The sequence below is a fragment of the Cetorhinus maximus genome, chromosome 3, assembly GCF_964194155.1.
Source record: "Cetorhinus maximus chromosome 3, sCetMax3.hap1.1, whole genome shotgun sequence".
In the NCBI taxonomy this organism is placed as follows: domain Eukaryota; kingdom Metazoa; phylum Chordata; class Chondrichthyes; order Lamniformes; family Cetorhinidae; genus Cetorhinus; species Cetorhinus maximus.
This window is the reverse complement of record NC_135881.1, coordinates 123,600,412-123,614,479: the sequence shown is the minus strand read 5'-3', so window position 1 is coordinate 123,614,479 and position 14,068 is coordinate 123,600,412. Positions and strand designations below refer to the sequence as shown.

Genomic DNA, 14,068 nt, shown 5'->3' with positions numbered 1-14,068 from the left:
TACACTTCTGTGGCCATGCATTTTCACTTTTAGATTTATAAATTAATACTCATGTAATTCCTGTTCCAACCTCCTATCCCAGATCTACTTGCAGCTCTAGCTAAATGATTCACCAGAGCTCTGGTTCTGGCCCAGTTTAAGTGGAGCCACTTTCAGTGGAATCACTCCATCCTTTCCTAGTACTGTGCCATTATCCCCCGTTTCCCACACCATTCTTTGAGCCATGTATTCAGCTGCCTGATCTGTTTGACTGTCTGCCAGTTTGCGCATGGCTCACATTAGTAACCCAGTGATTGCTATCTTTTGAGGTTTTGCTTTTTAATTTAGACTTTTTTAATTATGGTTTTAATTAGAAGTTCAAACTGCCTAAGAATCTCATTCAACCTATGTTGTTGGGAGGTGGTGACAGTGTTATTGTCACTGCATTAGTATTCAGGAGACCCAAGGGAATGCTCAGGGGACCCAGGTTCGAATCCCACCACAGCAGATGGTGAAACTTGAATTCAATAAAAATCTGAAATGATGACCACAAATCTATTACAGTCATAAAAACCCATCTGGTTCACTGATGTCTGTCTTTAAGGACAGCAAATTTCCTTCCCTAACCTGGTCTGGCCTACATGTAACTCTACAGCCACATGTGGTTGACTCTTAAATGCCCTCTGAACAAGGGAAATTAAGGATGGGAAGTAAATGCTGGCCTAGCCAGAGACACCCACAGCCTGTGAATGAATTAAAAAAAAGTGGATCCTCCTCCTCCCACTCAATTCCTTTCCTGCTGTGAGGAGATGTCTAACCATGGCATCAGATAGACAACAATCTTTGCAGCTGCAGAAAGTACCACCCCCCACTTCATTACCAAATTGGTTTTCCCCTCCAACTTGCCTACTCTCTCTTTTTTTCCCCCCCTCCCCCTCCAAAAAAGAAACTTGAATGACCTCCTGTACCATAGTGCTATGTCAGTTTGCTCATCCACTCTGCAGACTTGACTGTCATCCGCATAGGTAGCAAGAACTTTGTACCTGTTGGATATGGGTGAGAGCTGAGAATTCTCTGGCGCTGCACCTCATGTACCCATACCTGCCTGACTCACAGTCACACCCTCCTGTCCTTGACCACTAACTAGACCTGTACCACTACCTAATCTAAGGGATATGACTGCCTCCTGCATTTGAATGACTGGATAACTTTTCCCCCACTTCCTTGATGACTTGTAATATCTGCACCCCTGACTTCAGCTCAACAATTCTGTGCTGAAACTCCTTGAGATGCAGGCCCTTACTGCAGATGTGGTTGTTTAGGATTACAGTGCTCTCTATGAACTTCCATATGCTGCAGCCTTGTGGGGGGTAGTCTAGAACTAGGGGGCACAGTTTAAAATAAGGATTATCCATTTAAGACTGAGATGAGGAGGAATTTCTTCTTTGTGTTGTTAGTCTTCGGAATCAGAGAGCAGTGGAGGCTGGGTCATTGAATATATTCAAGGCTGAGTTGGACAGATTTTTGATAAGGTAGTTGAGGGCTATGGGGGACAGGCAGGCAAGTTGAGTTAAGGCCACAATCAGATCAGCTGTGAATTTATTGACTGATGAAGCAGGTTCGATGGGCTGAATAGCCTACTCCTATTTCTTCTGAACTGCTGCAAGCATTGGAGGCAAAAAATTCTCCTTCCCACTTGTATGAAATTCCGAACTCTTGCATTTTGTTTGCGATCCACTCTGTTCTGTGACCACCTTATGCTGACTTATCTCAACAGCAGGGGCACTGGCAGAATGTGGACTTATCTCAACTGCGGGGCACTGGCAGAGTGGCGGTGATAGGAGGACAAATGCTGTCATCCTAAGAGGGGACAGCAGGTTTGTGCTCCATGGTGCTACTGCCATTCCTTGCTGGTGGCACCTCAGCAATCCTAGTAATCTGCTGGAGGACAGGTAGCAGACCTGCCATGACACCATGCAATCCCTTCTGAGTACTTGTATCCTCAGACAAGATGGCAACAGAGTTTACATGGCAACAATTTGAGATTGGATGACCTCAGTCTGAAGTTCCACTTCAGTCAGATATTGGGTGCTTTCTGCTTGTGCTGCAGTGGAGGCTGTGCCATTGGACATCAGACACTGCATCATTGTTGGTTATGGAATGGTTGCCATCATACTGGAAAAGATGGGCTCCACGCTCTGCACAAAGTTATGTGCTAAATGCTGCCTGAATCCTCCATGCTCTTTCACTTTGATTGCAGGCGTTCTGTCAATCCTGCCAAGGCACCAAGCATTTTTGTGTGTGTCCTTTAGTCTTTTGCTGCATGCCATCTCGTCAAAGATCTCATCTGAACCTTTGGCAGAACTTGTGTGTGACCTTGCCCTCTGGTGAGCAGGCATCGTTGTAACCCTTTTCCCCCTTCCCTGACTGCAGGCTACTCATGCCTGGTGACTCACCATGTGCCGATCCCACCTCTATGCTACCCTCAAAAGTATGCTCAGTGGCAGCATTTGAGCTGGTGGCTGCAAGCGAGAGATTGAGTGGGTTGGGGGGGGGTTGCGGTGTGGGTTTCGGGGTGGGGAAGCAAGGGTTGTATGTTTATACCATCTACAGATTGGTAAATCTGAAGAGATTGTTGAATAAGGAGGTTTAGGTAAGAGCTTGCTGTCATCTTCACTAATTTCAGCCTCGCTGCTGGCTATTGTCTCAGTTGTGGCCATTCCAATGATCTCCATCGGGGTGAGGACTCGTGTCTGTGCCTGTCCTCTAAGTGCTGTTGCTTCTGGTTGTGCACCGCCTTGTCCTATGCAAGAGTTTGAAATGTCAGTGAATGCAATGCTGTGTGTTTGGGTGATATGTCTGTCATACTTAAATAGCAGGCAATGTGTACAGGATGTGGGTGCGAGGCTTGCAGCACGTTTGGTGCTGGGCTGCATGCTACTGTCATTTAAATTAGGCAGCATGAGATTGCATGCTACCTGCAGCACGATGAACAGCGCTGGCTAGTCCTGCAATCCCACTCCTGTTTTTGAGGCGTTATCCAGTTTCTCCCCACAAATTTAAAGTGGTCCTCGAGAACCAGGGGCACCATGATTCACTTGTATTGTTGTGACCTGGAATGCACTGCCTGAAAGGTGGTGGAAGCAAATTCAATTATAACGTTCGAAAGGTAATTGGATAAATACTTGAAGGGGGAGAAAAATACCGACAGGAGTGGGATTGAAGAGTTGGCACAGCTACAGTGGGTTCGATGGTTACTCTTGCGCTGCATCATCCTATGAATCTCTGATTCTTTTACAGTGAAAAAATAAATAGGTTGACAGCAAGTGCCCAGACCATTTCAAGTGTTAAGATGGAAGGATCCCACCGCAAGCACCAATTACTTTCTTCTTCCCCATTATACATTGTCGGCATGTCCTGCTGAAGAGAATGTTGATGCTATAGTTAAGGTTATTATGGTCCGCTCTCAAGCTGAAGTGCTGTTAAGACTTAGTCTCATGGAAAGATGAAGACATGTTCTTCAAACCCTCATTGAAACTGTGTAGGAGGCCAGAGTGGGAATGGGGGAGGAAATTAAAGTGGTAAATGACGGAGAGTTCATGGTTGCAATTGAGGATCAAACATAATGCCTGGTAAATCGGGCAGCAAATCTGCATTTGGTGTCTCCAGTGAAGAGACTGCATAGTGAGCAGTAAATACAATATACAATCCTCCACTTATTTTCTTTCTTTCACTTTTTTTCCTTCTCTCTCTCCCTTTTTTCCCTTTTCTCTTCATCCCTTCTCTCTGCCCCCGCCCCCCCACTCAATCTAAAGGGATCCAGGAATCTCAGTAGACTCAGCATTAAACATAGAGATAAAAACAAAAAACTACTGTGGATGCTGGGAATCCAAAAATTCTGGTTTTGTTCAGCATTAAACATGTCTGACCAACGGAGAGCTGGATTACACAATTCAGCAACAACTGGTAAATGTTGTTGACATTTGATGAAAGCTGAGAGTGTAGAGGTGTGAAATAGCACTTTTTCATCTGAGTTTTCAGATATGTGGGACACCAGTGAATGGTTGAATCCATTTAGTTGCCTATTTCCTTTAATAGCTTCAGATTTGAAAGAAAGAAAGAAACTTTGTTTTGACGTTGAAGTGGTTTCTTTATGATGAACAGATTTATTTCAGGAATTCGGCAGAAAGTGAATAATTTTTATTGCTATCAATTCCTCTCTCTTCAGTCTTTTTTAAATTTTGGCATCAGTTATCTGGTTCAAATTAAGCAGTTTTAATGCATAAATATCATGATGCAAAAACCAGTAAAATATCAGAACATAACTGAAGCTTAACACTTTTATATTGGTAATATGAGGGTGGGGAGGAGAAAAAGGAATTCCTAAAATATGTATGGGACTCCTTTTGCACAGTATGTTGGTATGCTGATGAAAAGTGTTTGCCCTTGATACGATTTCACAAAGTAAAGCAAAGGTGTAGAATAAAGATTTTTATTATTAAAAAAAGACAATCAGGATGCTGTGGATAAAGAGGTTTGAAGAAAAGGACGAATGAACGTAGATCAAGGAAAAGTATTAAGAAGAATCTTTTTTTTAAAAAAAATTAACAGGAAGTAATCTCACAATAAAAAGGAAGTGGCCTAACTGCGAGGATGATAACTTGTACCCCAAGGCACTTCACAGGAGTATTGTCAAACAAAATTTGACACCAAGCCATGTAAGGAGATATTTGGACAGATGACAGAAAACTTGGTCAGAGGTGGGCTTTAAGATGGATAGAGGGGCTTAAGGAAGGAATTAGTCTCAGGCCAAGACGTACCATTGCTGTAGTGATTAAAATCTGGATGCGCAAGAGGCCAGAATTGGAGAATGTAGAGATCTTTGGGGGATGGGGAGGGGTGGTTGGAGGAGTTTACATAGATGGAGGGATGAGGGGTGGTGGGGGAGGGGGATTTGAAAATATGGATAAGAATTTAAAAATTGAGGTGGATCGGGAACTAATGTAGGTCAGCAAGCACGGGTGAAAAGTGAGCAGGACTTGCTGTGAGTTAGGATATGGACAACAGAGTTTTGGATGAGCTTGAATTTATGGGGGTGGAACATGGAAGACTAAGTAGGAGAGAACTGAAAGTGAGGCTCAGAGGTAACAAAGGCATGACTGAGGATTTCAGCAGCATGTGAGCTGAGAAAGCAGCAGATTCAGCAATGTTAAAGCTGGAAGTAGGCACGGATATGTGGCTGGAGGCTCATCTATGGGTTAAATATGATGACAAAGTTTGGAATGGCCTGGTTCAGCCTCAGTTGCTAAGGAGCAGAATGGAATTGGTGGACCAAAGACACTGCCTTCAGTTTTCCCAATATTTGGAATAACTCTGAGATTGGGAGAGTGGTGGTGGTGGTTTGGGGGGGGTGGAGGGATGAGATATGGCTGCCAATGGAGTAGCTTAGGGATAGGGGATGCAAAAGAATTCAGGGTTCGAGGAACAGAGCATTAGAGGACTGCAGGAGAGGTTCAACTTTGAAGAGATTTTAACATGAGGATGAGTTTTAAGTTTGAGGCATTGGAAATGCAGTCTGACAAAACTGGTCATGGTATGGTAGAGCTGGGTGTTGTCATCACCCAGGTCTATATCTATCTCACCTGCAACTCTCCATTTCAATAGTTCTCATCAGATTTCTGCCGCCCCTACAGCTTCAAGATCAATGTGATGAAAGACCTGAATGACATGTTCTTTGATTATGATGTATACTCCTTCCCCACTCCCATGACATTTCAATGGCTTGCAACCCAATTGACCATACCATCCTTTTCAATGCCCCCCACCTCATTTTCACAGTTTAAAAGAATAGCCCTCATTTGGTTCTATTCTTGCTTGCAATCATTCAGAGCATCTCCACCAAGGACTTCTGTTCCCACTACTGCATTGTTACATTTGGAGTTCACAGAGCTATCTATCCCCTTCCTCACCGACATCATCCACAGACATGTAATCAGCTTCCCACCTGTACGCTGACTACACCCGTCTCTACTTTTCTGTTGTTGCTTTTGAGGACCCCCACCATTGCCTCGGCTGTCAGACTGCTTATCCAGCATTCAATTCTGATTTTCTTTCAGCTAAATATTAGAGGGACTAAAATCATTGGGCAAGATATTAACACAAGAACAGAATTGATGCATGGGAGTTCTGAGTACTGGACATTGAGAAGAAAGTGAAGCCTGGATGGTTTTAATATTTTAAAGCCAGCGGGAATGGCACCAGTGCTGTGGGGGTGGGTAATAAAGCGGCTACCATTGATCAAAGGGAACAGTCCACAGTGTAGGCGAATTGTGTGGAGCAGAGGTTTCAAAAGATACCTGTGTAGGATTCCTTCAAGGACTTGGAAGTAATCCTGTTTAACAATTTACAAACAGTATTACTTACAGCATCTTGCAATTCTGCACCTTGGCAGGTTTCTCTAGCAGGTGCGATGCCATGCACACTTCCCCTCAGTCACCTTAGGGGTGCTATAACGTGATTTCTATGGTGACACTTCAACTTTTAGGTTTTGAGGGACTTGGATGACTTCAAAGCTGGTAAAGCTAAAATGCTGCTCATTTGGGGTAGTTACAAACTAGGACTGTAAGTGGACTTAGCCAACTTTAAACCCTAAATGTGCCTTGTTCCTGTTAATTTTAGTTTAGGGTTCACTATGAAACAATGTTGAGAGAACACTAAGCTGAGTTCCTGACACTATCCTCTCGCAAGGACTGACTGCTTCCCCCTCTGTAATGTTGCCTTACACAGCCCACCTGCGAGAAGAAAACATCCATGTTATGTCAAACTCCGAATAGACCAATCCATGCCCTCCTGGCCAGCATTCCAGCCTCCACATTCTGTAAACTGTGGCTCACTCAACTCTGCTACCTGTATCTCATTCAAAGCCAAGTTCTGTTCATCATTTACCACTATTCTTCCATTTCCCCCAACATCTCCAGTTTAAATATTCCCATCCTTGTGTTTAAATCCTTCCCCTCTTTAATGGCGGTGGTGGGGGCAGATTCTGCCTCCATTTTGACAGTGGGCCAGTGCAGGTATAGGGCTTTTCCACCATTGATGATTGGTTTGTCGGTGCCTTGATGTAGAGCTAGCCAGATTCCTGAAAAGAAAAGGTTTCCACCCAGTGTACGTCCAGCTGGTCTATGACCACAGGGAGCATCTTTTGCAGGCCTGCACTCCATTCCCGGGCACCTGTCCTAATGTCTTTATCCTTCGAGAGTCCCAGGCGCTGCAGCTCTTCAGGCTCCATTGATGGCAGCTGGTGGATAAGGGCCATCCCCTGAAGAGATGGCTCCTGACACATACCTGGTACCTAGCCATTGGTGCAGAGAGGTGCTACGCCCAAAGCTGTCTACTAACACACAACTGTATCGAACAGACCATTGGCATCTTGTAAATGTGCTTCCATTGCCTTGTCCAGGTGTTGGGTGCCCAGCAGTACTGGTCAGCCAGGATGTCTCATTGTGGTCATTTGCTGTGTGCTGCACAACATGACAATGCAAAGAATTTTGGAGCTAGGTGAGGAGGAGGACCTGGAACGCCACTGTTCCTCAGGAGGACTGGAAGGATGATGAAGTGGACACTGCAGAGAAACCTGGTGTCCAAGCATTGAAGGAAACCCACCATTGCTGTGAAACTTGGGACAGCTGTTGGTAGGCCACAAGGGCTACACTAATGCCAGCCCTTCTGATAGATGACTTTGCCATTCATTCGCCTTCCACCAGTGGCCGTTTGCCTTTTCAACTTGTGCTCTGTCACGAAGTTCTGCCTCCAGGAGGCTCTTGCTGCCACTAATTGGGCATCGAATGCACCTTTTTTTATTCATTCACAGCATGTGGGTATTACTGGCTAAGCCAGCATTTACTACCCATCCCTAACTGCCCTTGAGAAGGTGGTTGTGAGCCACTACCTTGAACTGCCGCAGTCCATATGGTGCAGGTATACCCACAGTGCTGTTAGGAAGAGAGTTCCAGGATTTTAATCCAGTGACAATGAAGGAACGGTGATGTAGTTCCAAGTGACGATGGTGTGTGGCTTGGAGAAGAACTTGCAGGTGGTGGTGTTCCCCAGTATTTGCTGCCCTTGTTCTTCTAGGTGGTAGAGATAGTGGGTTTGGAAGGTGCTGTTGAAGGAGCCTCGGTGAGTTGCCGGAGTGCATCTTGTAGATGGTACATACTGCTGCCACTGTGTGTTGGTGGTGGAGGGAGTGGATGTTGAAGGTGGTGTGTGGGGTGCTAATTAAGCGGGCTGCTTTGTGCTGGATGGTGTCGAGCTTCTTTAGGAGTGTTGGAGCTGCACTCATCCAGGCAAGTGGAGTGCCTCTGAGCCAATTTGGGCCTTTCGTATTTGAAAATTATATTGCGTCTCTGATGCAGCATGGGCTTGGGACCTTTTAAATGATGATCCATGCATCTGGTTCTTGACACCCCCCCACCCCCGAATTGAAAATCCAGCTTGAAGCTTCCACTTGTGAGAGAGACCTAAACTAGGAGCCACAAATGTAAGTAGTCACTGTAGTATGAGGGTGTTCGGCACAGCAAGGGTTAATGTGGGACTGATGAACAGTACCGCCCAAAGTATAATATAGAGAAAAAGATGACAGGAGACAGTTGTATGGAGGGACATGAGTAAGAGTCAACATGGAATTAGTTCTTAGTTTGGGCAATAATTTTTACACGTATATAGTTATGCGTTACCAATAAACGCTACTGTTCAACCTTGCAAACCTCTGAACCTTTTCGTGACACTACTCAACAAACCCTTACAACATGGTGGCAGCTAATGATTGAACCCCGAACTGAAGAAGCTGGTGAAGGACCCTGGAGCATCCTCACCTAAATGAAGTGCAGCTGAACCAAAGACATAGCTAGAGATCGCCTAAGAAGAAGCTCCATTGCAGACATGGAGGCTGAATGGTAGATGAAAAATCCACTGTGCAGCTAAAGGACCCCACCAGAGCACATGGAGGTCCATTGTGAATACCCAGTGATTGCAGAGGCAATGGACCTAACAAGACTGAAAATCTTTCGAGTTATCAACAGTCACAGATTGCAACTCTTTTGAGTACAATCACAGTTCTTGGTTTCCGGGAGTGGGACGTGAACCCACAACCCTCTGATTCAAAGGCGAGGGTGTTATGAACTGAGCCACAGCTGACACCTCTCTAACAAGACTGAAACTCTTTCGAGTTATCAACAGTCACAGATTGCAACTCTTTCGAGTACAATCACAGTTCTTGGTTTCCGGGAGTGGGACGTGAACCCACAACCCTCTGATTCAAAGGCGAGGGTGCTATGAACTGAGCCACAGCTGACACCTCTCTAACAAGACTGAACTAGCCACTAAGTCTTAGAGCTATTAATCAGAGAGAGCAGTCCATTTCATTAATCACAGGGGCCAACCCAGGTTCAGAGCCGGCGACAAACTACATGGTGGCCGAGCTCTGGGAAATAAAGTTTTAAAATCTCAGCCGAAACTGGGAATCGCCTTTTAATCGCCCTAATATACTCCTGAAAGATTCTAAAAGGGCCAAGATCTTTGGTTAATGAGTTCACTGCAAGAAATTGATCCCTTTGAGGTCAGCTCTGTAATCACTGCCAAAACCCGACAAGCACGGGAAGAAACATTGTAAAAATGGTTACTGCAGTGCCATGTTTAGAAGTGAAACAGCATTTAAAGCTGTACTCTCCTGAGCTGAAAAGCAGCCATGGATAGTAAATCATCTTACCAGATCAATTTAGGCTGATACAAGGGCCAGACCAGGCACAGAATTGGGGGCTTTGATGAAAAAAATTTCAAGATGCATTATAGCTTTAGGATTAGATAAGAAGACCGGCTGAACAAGTGAATACACTTTTGACAACCGATCACATCATTGCGAGGCAAAGAATAAATGAATCTTCAGATAAGTTTGAAGATGTTCTGAAATCCTTCGATACCTACTTCTAAATAAAATTTTGGAGTGCACAAAGTTCAAGTGCGTTCAACTTGGAGAACCCATTGACTTCTTTCATGAACAAATTATATAGATTGGCTGAAGGCTGAGACTATGGCAAACTTAAGTCAGAGCTCATACTAGACCAAATAGTAATTGGAGTGGCTGATGTCCTTTTGGACATACTACAGGCAAACAAAGATCTGACTCTAGAAAGACAATCCAGATAGGCAGTCTGAAATTCACCAACAACACCGACCCATTTTACGTGGCAAGCCATGGTATAGAGCAACCCCAACTGTCTAGCTCCTAAAGCAACAAAAGGACATGGAGACCCCAGGCCAAGGAAGACAATACCCAAATAACCACATGATTATGATGTCAGCACTGTGGGCCAAAAGACCATGCAGGCGAAGGGAATGTCTAGCAATCTCTGCGCAGTGTTTCAACTGCAACTGGCAGGGGCACTTTGGAAAACTGTGCAAGTCTAAGACATCGATACATATGGAGGATCCCAGAACAATCCACAAGATTGAGGTGCCACACCAAGAAGAAGTCTGACCGTGCTTTGGTTAGATCAAGGATCCTGATTCTCTTTTTTTTTTGGATTGCTGACATCTTCTGTAAATGGCCACCTCACCAATTTCAAATTAGTAGCAGGAGCCAGTGTTACAGCCCTTTGGATATGGAGCTGTGATTGAAAGACCACTGGCTACGAATGACAGGAACGCCACTCTATGGCCCTGGGGGAATGTGACTCCTGCGCATAAGCATGATCCAGAAGCACTCTGGTATGGTGACAAGCAAATATTCAAAATTTTGTATGTCATCCAAAACCAATTCTTTTCTCTCAAGCAGGGATGCCTGTGTTGTCCTTAACCTCCTCAAAACAGCAGAAGACATCAAAACAACCTCTGCCATCAACTACGCTGACCTGCAAGTTTCTGGGGATGTCCATCGGTGATGAGACACTCGACTGGGACTTCAGCTCTGAATTGTCTTCAATCTCTCTTTGCAGAGCTGTTTTTTCCAACTCCTTGGCAGAAGTTCCTCTTTGGTCAGACCAGCCAAACCTTCAGGTTAAGTACCACCATACTTGTGGAAAACATGCATGAGAATGACCAGCAACAGAACAATGAGACCTAACCTCGGGCTCCATTGGTTGCTGTCACACAACCTGGAAACACCGTGGCACAAAATTGCAATTTCTAGCAGAAGCACACAGCAGCAAAGCGATGCTGGAGCAGGAGAGTAACGACCATCAACTCACCAGAGCACACCTCAGCGAGGGCGAAGGGCACAGGAAAGATGAAAGTTAAACTGCAGGTTGAGCTCATGGATGAGGAACATTCAAACAGAATGGAAATACACTCTCAACGATCAAAGCAGACCCCACGGAAAAAGAAAACCCATGTTCATACTATGAAGGAACTGAATGAACAGTCCCTCTGGATGGAGCGGGACATGCCTGTGGTCTCAGAACAAAGTGGGTGGATTGTTGATGAGGAAAAGTTCAACTCCAAGGAGCATAAAAAGCTAATCAGATGGCAACAACTAAGTGCCGGCAACACACACTGCTGTAATTTCAACTCCAAGCCAACAGAGCTTTCCCAAAGCAACTGAGCCTACTGCTCTTCCAAATGGGACCAGAACGTGATCTGAAAGAATTGTCAAGCCTCCAGTCAGTCTGAATTTATGAAGACTTGAGGGGGCAGTGGGGTTGGGTGGGGGGGTGCGGTGGTGACAGGGTAGCACACACAAGATTGTACTGTAAATATGTTGGATAAAGACTTGGCAGCGTGCGAGGAGGTGTGATATAAGGGTGTTTAGCATAGCAAGGGTGATGCACAGAGACATATGACAGTAGATTGGAGACGAGTTATGTGGAGATACCCCTGTAAGAGTCAATGTGGAATTATCTCCTAGTTTAGGCTATACTTTGTACATATGTGAATAGTTATGTGCTATCAATAAACATTACTGTTCAACCTTACAGGCCTCTGAACCTCTTGTGAGACCTATTCAACAAACCCTTACAACAGTCACTGATAAATCCGATAAAGAATTCGAGAGAAACTTCTTTACCCAGGGAGTGTTGAGAATATGAAACTTAGTGCCACATGGCAAATAGCATAAATTTAAATGTGAGAAAACTACACAAGTTAATGAGAAAGAGAGGAATAGAAGAGTATACAGTATACTGACACGAAATGAGTGCGAGCTTGTGTGGACCATAATCACCCAGCATGGAAACTGTTGGGCTAAATGACCTGTTTCTGTTCTGTAAAATCAATTTAATACAATGCAACCTTTAGTCAAATATTCTAAACAATATCCGCAGAAAAGAAACCAGCGGGGTGGGACACAATTTTTAGATGAAGCTGGTTATTTACTTCAGGAGAACCTATGTTTGAATCCTGCTTTTTTTTAAAAAAAAAACTTGAGTAATCGTTAAATCTATTTAAATTTCATATAGTTTAAAAGTCAGCAGGAATCCTGAATGGATACTTTATTTAAGATTCTGAAAAAACCTACTAGTGCTTCTAATTATTGATGGTTACAAAATTACTTCAATTCTTCTGTAAAACCAGATACGAATGTGCACTGCTTGCAATCAATCCCATTTTCTGTTGAAGTATTACATTGGCCTCCTTCTGCATTGTGACAGCTCTGCGATTCTGAGATATGCGCTATTTAATCAAGTTTTGTAATATCTGGTTCCAATTGTGTTTTAGTTTAGGAAAAGTTACCATATGTTTCACACAAGCATCTTGAGGTTGGTCTGTATACAGTGGACTATAATGTCCTTCTGCAGATCACTAACAGGGTTTTCCAATCACTTGATACTTCAGTATTGCTGAAAAGAGAAACATGTTGCCAAACTTTCTGTTATGCACTCAAGACAAAGGCAAGAATGCCAAGTTTCAAATGATCACAATTTATACCACAGGAGAAAAGGGGTGCTGTTTGGTTGGCAAGTTGACTGGCTGAGGTGTTGCCATGGTGAAAGCAACAGGGAACTATAAGTTCCCCAGGCTCCCCTGTAATTCAAAAATGTCTGCTGTTAGATGTGATTCCACGATTGGGCACTTGCTGACAATCCTGAGTGTGCTAATAGCTACACTAACAACCATAAGATATTCAGTTGAGCTTGTAACATGGTTTATTTACGCTTGCTAGAGGTGACAATACATATGCAGGGACCCACTTTCTGCAAGCAAAAGGAATATGTTCAAGCCTTGCAGCTTTTTTGCAATACTTGGGACCTTGGGGAGCCAAAAGCTCCCTGTTGTTTTCTCCATGCCAACACCTCAGCCATTCAGAGTTGACTTGCCAATGAATCAGCACCCCTTTTCTGCTGTGGTATAAATTGTTGTGATCATTTGAAATTTGGTATCCTTGAGTTTTACCTAATGAGTGCAAGACACAGTTTTGGCAAAATATCTCACTTCTCAGCAATATTAGTGTTTACCCCTGTGGTAAGAAAATTACAAAGATTTCTTTGTTATGTACTGGAATATAGTTCTGATAATTGCAGTGGATATGCTAAATGTAAGAAAGACTAATGCATTCTTGTTTCATGAAGAATACTTGATCTTTGAATTCTGTTGGGAAAGATGTCTGCTCCTGAGTGTATTCATTTCCCATATTTTTTTTTGTTCCAGGTCTTGGATAGTTTGTTAGCTCAATATGGTTCAGTGGAGAACTGTGAACAAGGTATGCAACAAAGTTATTTTTGTATTTGTAAATCACTGTATCTGTTAACTTTTCTGTTTTTTAACATCACTTATGTTTTTTGGTCTGCAGTAAACACAGAAACAGAGACTGCAGTAGTGAATGTTACATATTCTACCAAGGAACATGCAAGACAGTGAGTATGGTATAAGTAATTGTGGAAAAGTTAATTAGTGCCAGGAATTTTATCAACTTCCTGGCACACAACTTCAGGATTCACTCCACAGATGACTTTCTTCTAAAGATCCAAGCGAATTTTTATTTCCTATGTCTTTATTCTTCTACAACATAGTTGTAAATGTTAGCACTTCATTACATAAAATATAAAGCACAGAAACAGGCAAAATACTGCTAATGCTGGAAATCTGAACTAAAATCAGA

The 14,068-nt window shown here is 43.7% G+C and overlaps 1 protein-coding gene across 4 annotated transcripts in view; it reads left to right on the top strand.

The window, feature by feature from the left end:
* The window catches only part of igf2bp3 (insulin-like growth factor 2 mRNA binding protein 3), a 157,487-nt gene that overhangs the window by 70,243 nt on the left and 73,176 nt on the right, over window positions 1-14,068 (top strand). For all 4 annotated transcript variants that reach the window (XM_078538885.1, XM_078538884.1, XM_078538882.1 and 1 more), the window contains exons 4-5: window positions 13,618-13,669; window positions 13,760-13,823. In XM_078538885.1, coding sequence (XP_078395011.1) covers window positions 13,618-13,669; window positions 13,760-13,823 — 116 coding nt within the window. The remainder of the gene's footprint in view (window positions 1-13,617; window positions 13,670-13,759; window positions 13,824-14,068) is intronic.